Source organism: Malaclemys terrapin, chromosome 11 (assembly GCF_027887155.1).
Source record: "Malaclemys terrapin pileata isolate rMalTer1 chromosome 11, rMalTer1.hap1, whole genome shotgun sequence".
NCBI lineage: Eukaryota > Metazoa > Chordata > Testudines > Emydidae > Malaclemys > Malaclemys terrapin.
The window spans coordinates 68,925,503-68,943,804 of NC_071515.1; the positions used below are offsets into that span (position 1 = coordinate 68,925,503).

The 18,302-nt window shown below is 41.9% G+C and overlaps 1 protein-coding gene across 3 annotated transcripts in view; it reads left to right on the forward strand.

Annotated features, from left to right (window-relative positions):
• The window catches only part of MYLK (myosin light chain kinase), a 305,994-nt gene that overhangs the window by 130,721 nt on the left and 156,971 nt on the right, over window positions 1-18,302 (forward strand). For all 3 annotated transcript variants that reach the window (XM_054044298.1, XM_054044297.1, XM_054044296.1), the window contains 4 exons: window positions 2,874-2,922; window positions 7,646-7,811; window positions 11,900-12,065; window positions 15,870-15,906. In XM_054044298.1, coding sequence (XP_053900273.1) covers window positions 2,874-2,922; window positions 7,646-7,811; window positions 11,900-12,065; window positions 15,870-15,906 — 418 coding nt within the window. The remainder of the gene's footprint in view (window positions 1-2,873; window positions 2,923-7,645; window positions 7,812-11,899; window positions 12,066-15,869; window positions 15,907-18,302) is intronic.

An 18,302-nucleotide genomic window follows, 5' to 3' on the forward strand; every position in this document is an offset into this window, starting at 1 on the left:
AATGTAAGGGGAGGTTTTAATTTAAAACAATGGAAACTTTGAACTCCATTGCATGGCTTTATTACAGCAATGTACGGTAGCATTTAATGAGATTGTATGTACAAGACAGTTTGACATGTACTTATCACAGATGGCACCTTGTATTTTGAATTTTTCTAGATTTTTTTTAAATGGAAATCCAGATCAAGAAAAAACTCCCTTAATCAGTATCCTGTATGAAATAAGTTAGTGTTAAGTATTAAAGGCTTAAACCAGTGTTCATTGGATTCACTGGAAAGCCTTCCAGTGACTTCAGTGGGAGTTGGATCAGACCCATAAGTTTCCTCTTGTCATTGTAAAGATGTTGACTTGATACCAATAAAAGTATAAGCAAGACCTCATGAATGTTGTAATTCCATGGGCAAGGGTTTGATAGAAGAATGTCCCTTTAGGGAAATCTACCACAGGAATCTTCAGTCCTCTGGCTGTAGATACCAAGTTTTTCTGGAAGTCTGGCCACCCTCTTGTCCACTGTTTTGGAAACTTGAAGGAGCCTACTCGATAGAAACAGTAACCTTTTGCCTGTCATCTTCTTTCCCCAGAAGCAGGGGAGTTCTGTGTGTGTGTGTGTGTGTGTGTGTGTGCGCGCGCGCGCTTGTGAGGTGCTAAAGTAGGTGTTGTTTTAGCTTCATATGCCTTAAAATGGTTGGGTAACAAAGGGCCTGATCTTGGGGGCTGCTAAAGCACCTTTAACTTCCATGGAAGCCACCTCTCAGGATTAGGCCAATAGCCATGGAAACCACAGATTTCTGAGGGAAATAGCAACTGACTGTCAGATACAGTGATAACACCAATTACAGGTGCTTTTATAACACAGTAGCATCATAAGTGAAAGTCTTCATTTCTTGAGGATCTCCCAGCTATGCTCAATATATGGTTCAGTTTGCACATAATATGTCTGTGTCACATGGGAAGTAGCTACGATCAAAATGGGAATTTGGAAAGGCACATCTGCATATTAGATAATCTAAGGCTTTGTTTACACTTGTCGCTAAAAGTGGGGCAGTGTAAACGCTGGATGAGGAAATACTTCCACCCCCTACGAGCGGGGTTCGCGTTGTTGACAGGAGAGCGCCTCTGTTGACAACGAGCTGTTTACACTGCCACCCGCTGCAGCAAAACTTTTGTCTTTCGGAGTGGGAAGGACTTTTTAAGCACCTGTGAACAACAAAGGTTTTGTCCTTCAATTGGCAGTGTAGACAAAGCTTTACACTGCTAAATTTAAAACTCCCAGTAACACAGAGCCGGAGAAAAGTGTTAGAAATTGACATCAGTGCTACTCTCTGTTTGCAAGCTGGCCAATGTGCCTCTTTTCAGGGTTCTGGTGAATACCAAAGCCCTTCAGGTTGTTGGCTTCCTGTTGAATTCCCAAGGCATATCTTGCCCAACTTCATCTTTTCCTGGAAAAAAAAAAGTTTGTCTATTCATGGTCAAAGACCTCTTATGGAAATCCTCAGAGTGCAAACTGAAATATGCATGTATCTGGCATGAACATTATTATTTTCTGTTATGCAAATTCTTTCATTTTCTGATTCTAACTTGTTGCAATCAACAGGTTGCACAGGGGCAGAATTTGAAATCAGTTTCCTGAAATTGGCTGTTCAGTCCTGAATTCATTATTGTTTTAAATTCCATGCAGTAAAGCACCCAAGGACTAAGCTCATTAGGGTTTGGGAACTACAGAAGTCTTTGTTCTAATAATCCTCCTTGTGCCACTGATGTAAAATACAGAACTATTTATTTCCAGTGAAGATAAGCGTACGGGACTGGTGGTTATCTGAAATAAATATTACTGAATCTCTATGTAGCTTTTCTGACCAGAGGTTTTGACTGGTACCACTCCATCTGGTATACTCGTTTTAAATTAAATCTATGGCAGATACTTATAAATCTCAAGAAGCTTCCATTTTTGACAGCTGCCATAGTTATTTATTTCTCAATGTCGCCCTTGATCTGCCCTGTTTCATTGACAATTTTTGTCTGTTAAAAAGCTAGTAATGTTTATTTTGTTAGTGTGTCCAGTAGATGGTGCTAAGTAATCAGTGCATTTTGTGCACAGTGTATATTTTGTCAGTAGTGTAGGGTGGGTTATATTACCTTGAAAAGAAGCACACTGAAAAGAAAGGTGACATGGACAAATACACGAATAAGAGAATAGCCTGTTCATGTGTCTGTCTAATCCTGCCACTCTGAAAAATGATGAATAATAATACTTGGATTTTATAATAGATTGTTTCATCCAGTGATCTCAAATGGTTTTGCAAAGGTGAATAAGAAATTATCCCTATTTTATGGATGGGGAAACTGAACCAAGAATTTAGCTGTTCCTAAGTTTGAAAACTGGCCTCTTAAGTAATTTTCCCAAAATTACACAGGAAGCCAGTGTCTTTGAACATTGGACATGTAGTTTGATGCCTTCTCCACTGGAATACAGTATGGGTGAAAGTCATGTTCTCTAATCATTAATCAATATTAGTTATAAGTAGACAGGGGTCTTTGTGGCCTGAGTCACAAAGTGTGGATAGTGGATTTGTAAATTCTGAATATTCAGGGATGGTTAGATTGGAGTTCTGGCTGGAACCCAAATCTAATTAATAGTTAAAGTATTTAACACAGGTCTGAACCAAACTCAGTCCTATACTGAAGGGCATACAACTGCATTGGTGAGATTGTGGGTAAAATAACTTGTAGCATAGGTATCTTCCGCCTCTAATTTTCATGATCCTTGTTTGAAAGCAGGAGAAAGAAATACAGTATTTACACAGATTTTGGTATCTGTTGTACCTAATAACCATGATAAGTCATCTAATTTGTTGTCTTTCTATAACATACAGGAAACTCCTTGAAGAAATACAGCCTGCCATCCAGTGCCAAAACCCCTGGGTAAGAATTCTAGGCTCCATGGAGTTCTTTAAAACACAAGGTCTGGTGGTGAAGGTTGTGGAGAGACTAGAGAATTTTTTTTCCTCAAGTGACTTTGCTGTCTAACATTACTGCTCAGTTTTACTTTGAGGGCCAATTAAAACGAGTTTGATTTCCGCTTAGCCCCTAATAAAGCCTGACCAGATTAAAAAAGCATATAGTGACCTTGGCAGCATTCTCTTCCAACAGCAGAGGTTTGAATAATGGAGGAAGGGGTGGTCTTGTTAAGGCACAAGACGGAGATCTGGGTTCTATTCCCATGTGGCCTTGTGGAAAACACTGCAGTGCCATAGTTTTCCTGTTTGTAAAATGGGGTAGCACTACTAGCCTAATTCCCGAAGGTGCTCGAAGGCTGACCACGTTAGTGATTGTGAAATGCTCAGATTCTGTGGCGATGAGTGCCCACGTAATGCCTGTAAACAAGTAACCAGAATAAGCCCAAATCAATGTGCTACATTGAGGGCTGTTCTGTCTGTAAATCCATGAGAATAATATATGCAGACGATTGATGTTTGTCTGACAAGGAATGGCAGTAACCTGCTTCAGCTAGTCCTGTCCCATGCCAGTCGGGAGAATACACCCATAGGAATCAATGTGTAGACAAGCGCAGCTTACTCTGGGTTCACCATGGATGTGAACTCTTTCCCATTTATTTTAGGAGGGCTGGAAAGATGCGTCTTGCTAGCCCTTTTGCAGTGGCACTCATGAAACTGTCTTGAGTTGGGATCATTGAGATTAAGCAGTTTAATGGGCCAAATGGTGTTTCTGTAATATTACCCATGGCCACAACCAAAGAACTTGGTTGATGAGCGCTTTTCTCAAGGAGGCGATGGAAGGATTTTGATAGCTTGAGGATTAGGTGTGGGTGCTTTTAAATAGGGTTGCCAACTTTCTAATCGCACAAAACTGAACACACCTGCCCTGTCCCTTCTCTGAGGCCCCACCCCTGCTCGCTCCATCCCCCCTCCCTCTGTTGCTCGCTCTTCCCCACCCTCATTCACTTTCACCGGGCTGGGTTGGGGTGCAGGGGGGGGTTGGGCTCTGAGCTGGGGTGCAGGCTCTGGCTGGGGCCAGAAATGAGGGGTACAGGGTGTGGGAAAGGGCTCTGGGCTGGGGCAGGGGGCTGGAGTGTGGGGGGAGTGAGGACTCAACTGGGGGTGCAGGCTTGTTTTGGGGCCGGGGATGAGGGGTTTGAGGTGTGGGAGGAGACTCCGGGCAGGGAGTTGGGATGTGGGAAGAGGTTCAGGGTGTGGGGACACCTGGCAACCCTATTGTCACTGATGGTGTCCTTAGTGCAATACCATCCCACCTGCCATCCCTGCCCATTAGCATTCTAAACTCCTACGTGCATTACCTGCCTATTTATCCTTAAAGCCATGGCAGATATTGATTAAAAATTGAGATTTTAGAAGGGAATCTACTGTAAAAGAGTGTTCTCCCATATTTAAGGTGATCCCCTTCCTCCTCCCCCTCCCCCCCCCCCCAGTACCCAGCACAACTGTGTGTTTGTTCAAGATTTGCCCCATATTACTATCACTAGCAATAATGGTCTAACGTATCCAGATATAACTTCAGGGCTGAGGCTGGCACAAAGGACAATTTCTCCGCTGCATGAGCTGTGCTCTTTACCAAACATTTATAATTAAATGGTTGTTTTGGGGATTCAAAATTCTGGGCCTGATTCTTCTTGCAATTACTTGTGGTTTTACACTTTTATAACCAGATTGACTTTAATTGGCTTATTCCTGATTCACACCACTGTGATTGAGTGGGGAAATGGGCCTCCATAGGTTCAAACAAAAATAATTTCCCTTGCCAATGTTAGTGATCAGAACACAGATTATTAGTACTGAGTATTTTAATTTCCCTTTTTGCTATGAATCCTATTTATTTACCTTTTGGATTTCGCTCAGATTACAGTGATGAAAATAGACTAGCCAAGCAAGTGAAAGTGACTAGTTCTTCTTCAAGTTCTTGCTCATGTTGATTCCATTCTAGGTGTGCACGCCAACCTGCAATTCCAGGTGGCGAACTATCAGTCCCTCTTCTGCAGGTACAATTTTAACTTATCGGATTCCCTTTGTAAGTTAAACGAGTCCCTCCCTCAGGGTTTGGCCCAGAAATTCGGAACCCTGGTGGAGGAGGGCATCACGGCAGCTAGGTGCTCTCTCCAGGTGGCGTGGGACATGGCGCACTCAGCACCTAGGGTGGTCGCATTGGCGGTGGTCATGAGGTGCAGCTCCTGGCTTCAGACCACCAGCCTGTCCCAAGAGATGCAAACCTCTATCCAGGACCTCCCATTTGATGGGAATGGACTCTTTTTGGAGCAGACTGGTGCAAGGCTGCATGGATTGAAGGACACTCGGGCCACCCTTTGCTCGCTGGGTATGCATATGCTGCAGTCTGCACGGAAGCAGCTCCGACCGCCTCCGCCCCCACATATTCACGTCACATTATGCGCTTACCCTACAAGCTCGAGACGACACTGGCTTGGGCAGTGCAGTGCTGCAAGTCTGTGAACTCTGAGTCCACCTCCATGGATATTGCTTGTAAGTGACCTAGAATGGAATTGACATGAGCAAGCATTCGAAGAAGAAAAAACTGTTACCTACCCTTTTGTAACAGTTGTTCTTCAAGATGAGTTGCTCATGTTCATTCCATTACACGCCCTCCCGCCCCTCTGTCGGAGTTGCAAGAAAGATTTGAGAGGGCGTAGGACCGGCAGTGCTTGATATACCGACGCATGAGCGTGGCACTCAAGGGGGTGCCACAGCCAGCCCTATGGATACCGCTAAGGCAAAAATTTCTCATGACCGTGCTATTGGGCATGTGTACACCTAGAATGGAATGGACGTGAGCAACACATATCGAAGAAAATCATTTACGAAAAGGTAGCTAACCGGTTTTTAGGTTCTTTTGTGCTGTTGCAAACATGCTAGGGGAATATGCACATGCCAAATAGTCCTACTAAGGAAGGATAGTCATGTTGCTATTTAGCTCTGTCTTTCTAAAGAGCTCACCTAATCCAGTGGATTTTAATAGAGTTATTAAAAGGTTCATCCTCCTGTTTTGTTTTTTTGCTCCTGTGTTTTGCTCCTGTTTAGAGCTTTCAAAATTTGCAGTTATGGAAAGATTTAAATCCAAAATACTCTTGATTTATTTTTAAAAAGAAAATAATATAAACCTAGCTATTTGTATTTGGTTTTGTAAAACCTAGGAAGGGTGTGTGTGTGTGTGTGTGTATGTCTAGTAATCTAGTGGTAATTAATATTCTCTTTTGATGTATCAGTATATATACATACACTTGTGTGTACATTTATGTATACATATACACACATGAACACGCACACATGCATGCCCTCTAAATTTTGGGACTGAACTATCTGAGTGACCCTCTTTACAAAGCACCCGCCTTCCTCTTTTGGGTAAGGCACCACTTTTGCCCAAAAAATTTCAGTATTCCTGTTCTCTGTTTAAATCCTCTCCATCATGGTCTTGTCTTACTCAGAATCCTCAAGTAGCCCATATGGCCACCATCATATCTTGGCAGCTCCTTGAACTGAGGCTGTGAGGTCTGTATTAGTGTTCCGATACCTTATAGAAAAAGGGAGGTATTTACACATCTCATTTGCACGTGGGTAAGATGCTGTGTGGAAAATCAATGCCCCAAAAGTGGTTTGGTTTGCCAGAAATTCAAGGCTAAAAATAATCACCATCTACTATCTTCTGCTAACGTGTGGCTTGATTATACCGTGGCTGTATTCAGATAGCTCCTTTTGACATTAACAGGCATAAATGGCACTTATTTTGTCTTGCTTACAATGCTGTTTTGTATTTCAAGGTTATGTGACTGACCTCACTCAATGTTGAAGTGTCACTTCCGTAGAAAAGCACTTTGTTCCACAGCTATGTCATCTTTATAAGCAAAGCTGGGCCAATCCTGCTAAAAGTTATTAATTATCATTAATTTGAACTTCTAAACTCATTTGCTTTGTTTTGTTTGTGCCATTTTCATGTTCACTTTGTGAACATTCCAGTGAATGAATTTCCTGGCAGAAACATTTACTAAAATAGTGAATTTTAAGTACACACGTTAGAACAGTGCTGAAAAGTGAATGTCAGTGATTATGTGATTATCACACTCATCGACGGTGAAATAATTGGAGAATAATTCTGAACAGCTAACAAATATGGGTAAATCTATATTTGTTGGCAGACAATTCACAGATTGGAAAAAAAAGGACTGATTTAAATGTATATTTTTTACATTGTGACTAGTTTGCCCAGCTCTGGTTATAAGCAACCAGAATTATCAAAAAAAGGTGTGAGTGCTTGTTGTGAGTTTGTTGGATGAGGGCACATAGAAGAACAGTGTCCAGTTGCATGAGTAGTTGAGAGCAGTGGTCTCCAACATGTGGGCCTGTGCTGGGTGTCTCCTTATCACAAGTCAGCATTTTGTTCCTTACATTGGCCACACATTGCCAGCTTCTGATTTCTGAACATTTTGTCTTTCTGGCCAAAAATTGTTATCTTATGCTGGTACCTTTGTCACTCAATGTTGGTTACCACCTACACTATTTCACAGTTGGCAGACCACTGTTCTAATATACTTTCTGAAGTGTGCCTAACCAGAAGAAAAGGTTACAACTCCTCTGCTAAGCTAAAATGTTCATTGCCTTTCCAGGGGCAGATTTTCTGTTCCGTCAGTGGAGAACAGGCCAAGCATCTGGGGAGAAAGTCCACCAAAGTTTGCTACGAAACCCAACAGAGTCATCGTGCGTGAAGGCCAGACAGGCAAATTCTCCTGTAAAATAACAGGACGACCACAGCCTCAAATAACTTGGTTTAAGGTATGGTTTCCTGAGGGGCTAATGTCCTTGTTCTGCCTCAAAGCTTCTGTTATTATAGGAGGATGAAGTCTGTTGGTGGTTCTTCAAGTGTTGGTCCTGTTATGCCTTTTTCCAAACGAGGGTATGCGTGCATGCCATACACCTGAGTCCAGTAATGCTTCAAAGCAGTGTCCATTGACCAGCACACGCACAATAGTGTCCCTCGTGCTCCCGACTGAGAGTGTAAGAGGCAGTGTGGGTCAACACCTTTCCAGGTCCTCCTTACCACTGCATGGCCTGAGTCAGAATCATGTCCTCCTTCTCTCCATGCATAACCTGTAATGGAGACTTGCTGTAAATCATTTTTATATCTTAACTTGATAGCTATAGTTAGTATAGGATTATTTCTCTCACCTGCCCCCATTCGCCGGAAATCTTCCCTGGTCCCAAGACTACACCCAGAGTCTTGGGATTCAAAAATTGCATCTCCTGCCCTTGCTCCTTCTCTATCAATGACAAGCATCAAAGGTGCCTGTTCTGCCTGGGTGAGGTGCACATCTCTGCAAAGTGTGGTAGCTATTGATCCTTCCCACCCAGAACTAGAGAGGTCCAAGAGCACTGACTAAAAAAGTTCCTGATGGAGGAGGCTCTGAGACCCCATTCTGACCTTGTTCCCAGGAGACCCACCATATACTTGCCTCAAATGACCAGCAGTGCCCCTCCAGGCATGAGCCTTGGAACGGAGCCTTTACCACAGAAGCCCAAAGAGTCCTCCTCCAGGGCTCCCCATGAGTGTAAGGGGAGCTCTCATGGGCTTCAAGACAATGACCGCATGCCATTTATCAGAAGCCGCCCATTTCAGGATCTTTTAACCCAGGATGGGGGAAAAATCAAGTACCCCAACCCAGGTTCACTCCACCTTCAGATGGGCATCTAAAATAGAATACTCATACTCCACCCCTGCTCAGGAAATCCTTATACAAGGTAGAAAGGATTCTACTAGAGCCTGCTAACAGGCTAAATGGTGGCACTTTTCAACCTGGGCACAACGCCACCAACATACCCTTGGTAGGTAGTCATTCTGGTTTTTCCTAGACTAGTTCCCCTCCTTAGAGACTTCAGGTCTGGCCCTTAGTTTGCTGCGGGTATGCCTAGCAGCAATTATTGCCTTCCTCCTGTGTTCTGTGTTTACACACCTGGCTACTGTGCAATTTATGAAGAGCTTGATCAGTACCTTCCCACCAGTCATTAAATCTATGCCTCAATGGGACCGTAACCTTGTCTTGTCAACACTCTCAGGTGCACCCTTCAAACCTATGGCAACACATACTATGACCCACCTGTCCATGAAGATGGTGTTCTTAGTGGCCATCACTTTGGCCAGAAGGGTCAAAGAGCTAGGAGCCATGATGGCAGACTCTTTATACAGTATTTCACAAAGAGAAGGTCTCCCTTAATTTACACCCCAAATTGCTCTTCAAGATTGTTTCTAAGTTCTATATCAATCAATCGACTCACTTACCTGCAGGTCCACGGACACTGCTTTTAAGAATTTCTGTATTCAGGTGCATGGTGGGCATGCACATCCACATGTAGACACAGATAGGGACAACACATCTCGAAGAAAATTCAGTTACAGTAAGTAAGCTCCAGTGACTGTGATAGTTTATATTATACTGCATGTCAAGAAACCTGTGTACAACACCGAGGGGGGCAAAATCTTCCCCTCGCTTGCAACCCAGACAAAATTATAGAATTGAACATTAATTCTTTTGTCTTCCTCTCTTCCACTGTCTTCTGCATCACAGCAAGGACTATTGACCAGGCAGTAGAAAATGTAGGGAATTTTCTCACTGGTTTTCATTTCTTCTGCTCATACAGGTTCTCTGCCAAAAATTGAACAATCCCATGAATCAGCAGAGGAGGGGGAATGCTTAAAGGTGTGGGAATGTTTCATAATTGAAAGAACACGTTTCCAGTTACTGGCCACTATCATAAATCTGTCTTTCTGTCTGTCTTGAGATACAGAAATGCCCAGGGTCATCAGCCAGTGCTCAGGGCTCCACTTTACCATGCAAAAACATAATAAAAGAAAGTCCCAGTCCCAAGGATCTTTAGCTAATCTGCATTTCATTAATCCATGTTTTATAACTTGCTCTGCCAAGTGGCAGTCTCTTCCCCTTTCTTAGCAAAGATCTAACAGCAGAGTGTTATCGTGAGGCATTGTAAAACTAACGTACACTTTTTTTAGAATGAATGAATCAGATCCATTTGGGGATGCCTTATTCTTTCCTTTTACTTTGCTTACCTGCTAATTCATAAAGATCAGTAGTTCATGTTGGATCCCCAGGACAATGGTGTCAATTGGTTTAACCGAATTTTCTTTCAGCTAGGATTTATAATATTCAGACACTAGGAAGTTATTGAGTCATCAGAGGTGTTAAAAATTCAACATCTACCAACAAGTACCATACAATGCTGCTGGGGAGAGTACAACTTCCGCCTGTATTTAGAATAGGAAAATTTGTATCATCTGTTAGCAAAGACTACTGAAGCACATGCACTGGTTTGCTTACAATGGCTTGCTTAGTCTCAGATACATAGAGTGTAATGCCAAAAGGGACCATTATGCTCATCAAGACTGATCTCCTGTGTAACACAGGCCATAGAATAGGAATTAATGAGTGAAATATCAAGCCCATGGCTTGTGACTGAACAAGAGCCTATCTTTTAGGAAGTCATCTAATATTGTTTTAAAGATTTCAATTGATGGAGAGCCCATCCCATTTCATGGTAAGTTGCTTCAGTGTTTAATTATCCTCTTTTTAAAAAATCCTCTTTTTTAAAAAAAAAGGGGGGGGGGCTTTATTTCTAGTCTGAATTTAACTAGCTACAGCTTCCAGCCATTGGAGATTATCTCTTTGTCCGCTAGATCAAAGAATCCTTCATTATCAGAAATTTTCTTTCCATGTAGATACTTCCAGACCATGATCAAGTCACATTTTAACCTTGCCTTGGATAAATTAAAATAAAGATATTAAGATTAGATAAAATAGATTAAGTATTAGGAACAACTGTTAAGGTAGGTAGATGTCTTTAGTCCGGCAACTTTGACCATGACTATTTTTGAGGGTGAAGTGTCAACCGGAACTTACAATTCTGATAGGTCTTGCATTTATTTGTGCCCCAATCTTAATATTATTTACAAACATAAGAGGCTCAATTGTTGGCACAGGAATGAAAAGGGTGGGGGCCAAATATGGCTTTTATCCACCTTTACACACTCTATATTCTAGGCCCTGCAACGGTTTGTTCTAACTTGCCCTCTGCTTCCTGTGGCCTCCAATGAGCTAAGGAAAGCAGAGAATAGCTGTACTACAGTAGCCCAAGACCTTTTGCTCCCTACGGTCTACCTCTGAGATGCTCCCTATGCCAGAGAGGGACTGTACTGGGTCTCTCTGGCAGCTCTGTGCTGCCTCAGGAACCTCTCCTAGGCAGTGGGTATTTCCTTAGAATCATAGAATATCAGAGTTGGAAGGGACCTCAGGAGGTCATCTAGTCCAACCCCCTGCTCAAAGCAGGACCAATCCCCAGACAGATTTTTGCCCCAGATTCCTAAATGGCCCCCTCAAGGATTGAGCTCACAACCCTGGGTTTAGCAGGCCAATGCTCAAACCTCTGAGCTAGCATAAAGAGCAGCATAAAAGGGCCATAGCACAATGGAGAATTGGCCCCAAAGTCTCTATAACTATAATTCTAAAATGTGATGTCCATCTCTCAGGAAAGGAAATAAAATGCATTACTGCTTCAGTTGCCTATACAGTAAAAGTAAATTTAATTTTCTAAGGATACTAATGTGAATGATGAAAATTCAGACTAGAATGGAAATAAGGGGTGGCAAAATCCAGGAGAAGCAGTCTCCTGCAGATTTGAATTATAAAGCTTTGAACCCAAAATGTTTGTTTATACTGGCTGGGTACTAGCCACAGAAGGTATTTGGCTGAGAGATAAGTGGAAAGAACAACATGGGACAATGGACTGGTCTTTTACCACAAGCTGCTTATTTCCATGACTGTCTCTCTAATGGGGTTGTTTTGTGATCTTTGCAGGGTGATATTCAGTTGCAGCAAAAAGATCGTTTCAACATGTTTGAGAAATCAGGCATCCAGTTCTTGGAAATCCAAAATGTTCGTCTGGCTGATGCTGGAACTTATACTTGTACCGTGATGAATAGCGCTGGGAAGGCATCTGTGTCTGCAGAACTCATGGTTCAAGGTACAACAAAAAGAGATTAATTGGGAATAACACAAGTACATTACAAAGTGTTCTTAAATCATTGCTTTCAGCAATGTCTGAATACAAGTGTTGATTTTTTTCCCCCTGAGCATGCGCTCTCTCCCCTCCCGTGCCCCCTCCCCTTGTGTGGAATGACATTTTGATGTATCAAAACCTGCAGCACAGTGCTACAACTAGAAACACTGTCCGAATGCAACAACTGTCAAAATGTTCTCTTATCACTTCCCATAGGACCTAGCATTTCGCTTTACTTTTGTTACTTTGGAGCTTGATATTTTTTCATTTCAGCAAGTGGAAATTCTACATATGTAATTAAATACAGTAATCATACCTTCAGAGAGTGCCTCATTTGGGATGGGGAGGGGCAAATCCTTTTACCATGATTGTTAAGTAATTGTGTTTAGCACTGTCGTAGTACTTTATTCTTTCAATGCACTGTATGACCATTAATCTTCACAATTCCCCTTTGAGTAGTAAAGCATTATTAGTAGTAGTATACCTATATTTATAGATGCGTGTGGAGGGGCGAACAGAGACATGGGAAGTTAAGTAGCTTGCCCAAACCCGCACAAGAAGAGATAAAAAGCTGAGTTTAAAACTCAGGTGTTCCTAGCTCCCAGCCCTGTCCTCTTCTGTCTGTAATTAAAAGGAAAAAATAGATTTGTATAAACATCTGTGCTACATCTGTCATGACATGTATAGTTAATTTTCTGGGTTGATGCTCATGCTTGTACATCAACACCAAAAGCATAGGCCTCTATCACTTGAGCTACAGTAGAAGTCTTTTTATCTCTAAGGAAGAAGTAGGCTGTTGCAGCTACTGGGGCCAGCTATGTGCACAAAGCAAATGCATTGCATATGCCCCTATTACACCAGCTTGTTGCAATCATCTGAGGTCCACGGGAGTCTGTGTCCCATCTGGGGAGTTATTTTGAGGAGCAACAAGGTTATATGTGTACAAATGACAATGGGAATTGAACTCAAGCATGTGCTACTTAACCTAAAAGGAGTGCTGTGAGCAAGTATCAATCTGTGTAACCATTGTGGTCAGCCACTAGAGAGACCCCATTTGCCCATGTATTACTCAGACCGTTTTTTGTTCATTGAGCCTTTTATTAAATATGTGACTGAATCTCTGACTGCTCCCGCCAGGTTAATGATCCTACTGTGTATAATGAACACATCTGTCTTGGGACAGGATGAGGGCTGAGAATCAACAGTTCAGCCACATTGTGTATAAATTTCAAATACTATCTGCATCCCTAATTATGGGGCACAGTCTTTCCTGGATCAGTACGTTCAGAACAGGAGAGGACTATGGGCCCCAGGCATTTAGTAAAAAGGAGGTTACATGGTAGTGTATTTATCTTATCAGCTGCCTTTACCATTCTAACCTCCCATATCTAATTCTTTAAGTATCAATTAAATCGGCTAGTAGGAAGTTCTGTAAAGCATTATCAGGCAGTCATACAATTGAAATTATTGCATTATTTTTAAGCAAAGCTATGTAGATCTCTTGTATAGATAATCTTGTTCCAAGAGCTTTATTTCTTCCAAGTTTCCACAGTCGGGTGGAGGATGGAAAGAATGTTCTCTTAATTGATAGGGTCATGTAGCACTGTTTTGTCTTTAGCCAGCTGAGGTTTGTTAAGCTTTTTTATGGATCTTTAACTGGTCATCTTTCAACTGGGATTCAGCTTACTTCTTCAGTGAAAAATTTTGGTAACCGTTTGTTTATGGCCAGACTAATTGCAAGGTTGTGATGGGTTATTTTTGTCCTATGTACCTTTAGAGTCTTTTGTTCACTCTTTGTGGAGTGCTCTGATTGCACCACATCTCTCATCTCTACCCTGAGACAAGGATTCAAATGTATGGCTCACCTTGAGCATGGTTCATTCAGTATTTCCTCACCTCTTCCTTCGTCTCAGCCATTAAATTCCTTTGTGCTGCAGTCCCAGTCTCACAGCTGGCCTATACCACAGTAGTTCAACTTGAAACCTGCCGCTGATGCACAGAGGATGGGAAACATTGCCTTTTGGAGGCTGAGTATTGCCTCTCTGGTGCTTCCGAACACTATCTGCCCAATATCTGAATCTGGATCTCCCAGAACAAGTGGTTGTGCACTTTGCCAAAATGCTAGTCTGAGCCTCCTGAGAGTTAAGTACACTACAATGAACTTGGAAAACTGAATGAAAACACTTCTTTGGAATACTGTCCAGTTCTGGTGTCCACGGTTCAAGAAGGAAGTTGAGAAATGGGAGAGGGTTCAGAGAAGAGCCACGAGAACAACTACAGGATTAGAAAACATGCCATAGATTGAGCTCTTTGAGTTTATCACTATCACTATATTTAGCTTAACAAAGAGAAAGTTAAGGGGTGATTTGGTTACAACCTATAAGTACCTAAATGGGCAACAAATATTTAATAATGGGCTCTTCAGTCTAGCAGAGAAAGGTATAACATGATCCTGTGGCTGGAAGTTGAAGCTAGACAAATTCAGACTGGAAATAAGATGCATATTTTTTAACAGTGAGAATAAAAAAAATAATATAATATATGGAGATATACCTATCTCATAGAGCTGGAAGGGACCCTGAAAGGTCATTGAGTCCAGCCCCCTGCCTTCACTAGCAGGACCAAGTACTGATTTTGCCCCAGATCCCTAAGTGGCCCCCTCAAGGACTGAACTCACAACCCTGGGTTTAGCAGACCAATGGTCAAACCACTGTGCTTAAAGTGCTTTCTTGTATTGAGATCCAAAACTGTTCCTTATGCTGCCCTCCTTCCCTGAACTGCTGTCCTGGTTGTTCACTTTACAAATCTGGTCACCATGTACTGCAACCAGTGCTTTCCTGTGCTTGCAGACTTAGAGCGCAGCAGACTGCACTAACTGGCATCCTGTCTTTGCACTCTGCAGAGTTGGCAGCCCATTTATGGCTACCACTTCTATGTGCATAAGTGTGGGAGAAGGATCTTTCCCTCCTGGCATACCCACGCAGGGACAGATGTAACTGGGACTAAAAGACCTAGAATAATTAGGGTCTTTTAGAATAAGAAGAAAACTAAATCTCTGTTTTGGGCTGTAAACTACACTGAGCAATTTGAATCCCTGGATTCATTGTAAGCCCTGTGTGAGCTTCCATGCCAGAACATTTCTTCCAAAAGTGAAAGATTCAATATGTTTGTTACATTTTTATGCCATTGTTGGTCTTTGTGTTGAACATGTTAATCTCTACCCGCCAGCTAACGCTTAGTCAGGAATTTGTGGCTGGACACAGTTTACAACCAGAACACCTGATTCAGCATCTTTGTAATTACACTTTTTAGGTCAAATACAGAGGCTGAGTGGCCTGCCCAGGTCCACATCCTCTCTGAAGTTCCATTAAGAATTAATGAGCTGACTCCAGCTGGAATATCATATTTGCCTGCCTTTTCTAACCCAGAACACTTCAGTCTGACAAAACCCTTTAGTTTTCAGTGGGCCTTGCAGTTACTAGATCCAGAAATATCTTAAACTGAGCCAAGACCTCTTGCCATTTCAGTTAAGCAGTCAGCACTTGTGGTTGGGAGTCAAGATCTGTCAATGAATCTGTTGTGGTCCAGTGACTCAGCAAAAAGTGGGTATGATTTAGATCCATATCAACTTTCCTCGGGTGGCAAGCCATAATTTGGCTCCCATACAAAAAAATTGACTCTCCAAAATATGAACTTTGCCTAAAGCTTTATTTTGACATTTCCAAGGTTTGTATTTAGTATAATATGTTTCCTTTATTTTTATTTCAGGTTCAGATAAGACAGACCTGTATGTTCACCCATTATGGTATGTTTTTCATTCAATACATTTTCCCTTTTCCAATCTTTTAAAATGCAATATACTGTGGTCTTGAAACTGCAGCATGAAACTCCACTGAAAGAGAAACAAACCCTCCTTCTTCATAGTGTAAGTCAACTCTAACTATTGGGGGTTAGAAGGAAACTTTACTCAGGGACAGATTATCTCATAATGGATACCTTGTACCTCCTGTGAAGCAGTTAGTATTGGTCGCTGTTGGTGGCAGCATTCTGTTTGAGACAGACCACTGATCTGATCTGTAAGGGAAAATTCTGATGTTTCTGGTGTAACAAAGTCAGGCTGGGCGGCTGCAGGAGGCTGGTAGAGGGCCAATATGTTAGCCTTAGAATGTTAAAGGCCCTCTTTCCTACAAGCTGAGAAGGGGTTACCTCAGGTCAATTAGGGACACCTGCATCCAATTAAGGGACTGCCTGAGACCTTTTAAAGCCCCTCCTCTGCAGCTGTCAGGCTAGTGGCAATAGGGAAATAAGCTTACCCAGGGTGAGAGGCTGTGCTCCTTCCCATAGAGGAAACAGCCAAACATGAGTGTCTGCTAGGAGAAGAACTGACACCCCGGAGCAAACAGGACAACACTCTGCCCTAGCGAGGGGGCAGGAAAAGGTATCCCCCTTTGTTTTTGTGTTTGTGAGACTGTTTCCTTTTTGTTTGGTGGAGGCTCGCCCCTTAAGCCGATCCCAACGCCTACCCTGAACATATGGCCAGAGTAGCACAGAGTGGGGAAGACAAACACTGCTCAGAGTGGGGCTGATTTACCCCAAGCCCAATGCAAGCAGATGGGGAAGTGCTAGGTCTGGTGAGACGAAGGTCTGCCACACTATGTACATTGTCTTCAAGGAGGAGTTCCAAATGTGGACTGGCTACAGTATCGATGTGAACTGTATGAAACAAGAGGTTGCTTGCTCTGAACACTCCCCTAATTCATGCTCAGAACACTTGTATACATCATGTCAGTATGGAGCAGATCTTTCTTAAAAGCACGGTACTGCATGAATCTTAATTAAAAACTGAAACTAGATGAGTAAGAAATGGGTCTAGTGATTATGATTTCTATTTTCATACGTTTAGAAAACCTCTGAAGGTTACTTTTTTAGTCCTTCTGGAAAACAAATTTTGGGAATGGAACAATTTTATACTTCTGCAGGACTAGCTTTATTTAAATTATTGTGTCTGCTGAAGTGTAAAGGAAGGTTGGAGTTCTAGAAATGATTGCTGAGATTTTCAAAGTAGTCTAGAGGATTTATACACATCTTCCAGGTAACCAGTGTAAACAATGACTATGGAATACCTGTGCCCCTTCCATATACAAGTATATACTGTGCTTCTGAGTCCTCCACATAGAAAGTCCAGGATTAGATCTGGTCAGAATGATAAATATTCCTGTGGAAAAAAAGGTATAAGAAATGAAAAATGTTCTCTCAATTTTTTTCTGAAAGTTTTGAGGAAAATTTTTAATTTTTTTAAGTTGAAAAATGAAAGAAACATTTTCAGTTGGAAGAAAAAGCATTTTTAATAGAAGAAAAAGCATTTTAATAGGAAAAAAATGTATGAATGAAAAGTTTTAACCAGTGCTAACCAGGATGTACAAGATTGCTTCATGGAGTCATCAAGGCCCGTATTAGTTTATTGAACTTATCCCCAACTCTGAGTTTTAGACCATTCAGGATGTTGGATTTCTGTCCCAACACATCTGGAGTGGGATTTTCAAAAGTGCTCAGCTCTGCTGGAAGCAGAACTAGGCCAAAACTGAGTGCTTTTCAAAATTTCATCCTACCACAATGCTAAGACCTAGGCTTCTCCTGGTAACATGCTTTTTAACAGTAAAATTGAACTACTCACCAGAGCTTGCAATGTCCTGAGGTCTCAAGAAGTAGAGCTCCTCCTCCTTTGTATCCTATTAATAGGAGAACTGGTATGTTTTGTAAACCATAACATTGTACAATCACAAGTGCAAGCCTGATGCATAGTTATTTATCCAGCCTAACCTTGTTGAGGCCCCTAGGCACTATGGGTAAAATTTTCAAAAGTGTCTAAGTGACTTGCAAGCCTTAGTCCTATTTTCAAGAGACTTGAGGACTTAAGAGCCGAAGTCTCATTGAAAGTTAATATAAATTAGGTTCCCAAATCACTTAGGCATTTTTGAGACTTTTACTGTATGTTTAATAAGCAGCATAATACAGTGAAAATAGTCAACTAGAATTATCTACAGGAAGTTAACTTATACAGTGTTTTGAGTCATTTATATATGTGGCCTGAATCCATTCACACTTACACCGATTTTACACCACTGTCACTCCCTAGATGTAAATGGAATGAACTGTAAGTCTCAGACAGTGTATGTGAGATCAGAAGCTGACCCATGTCAT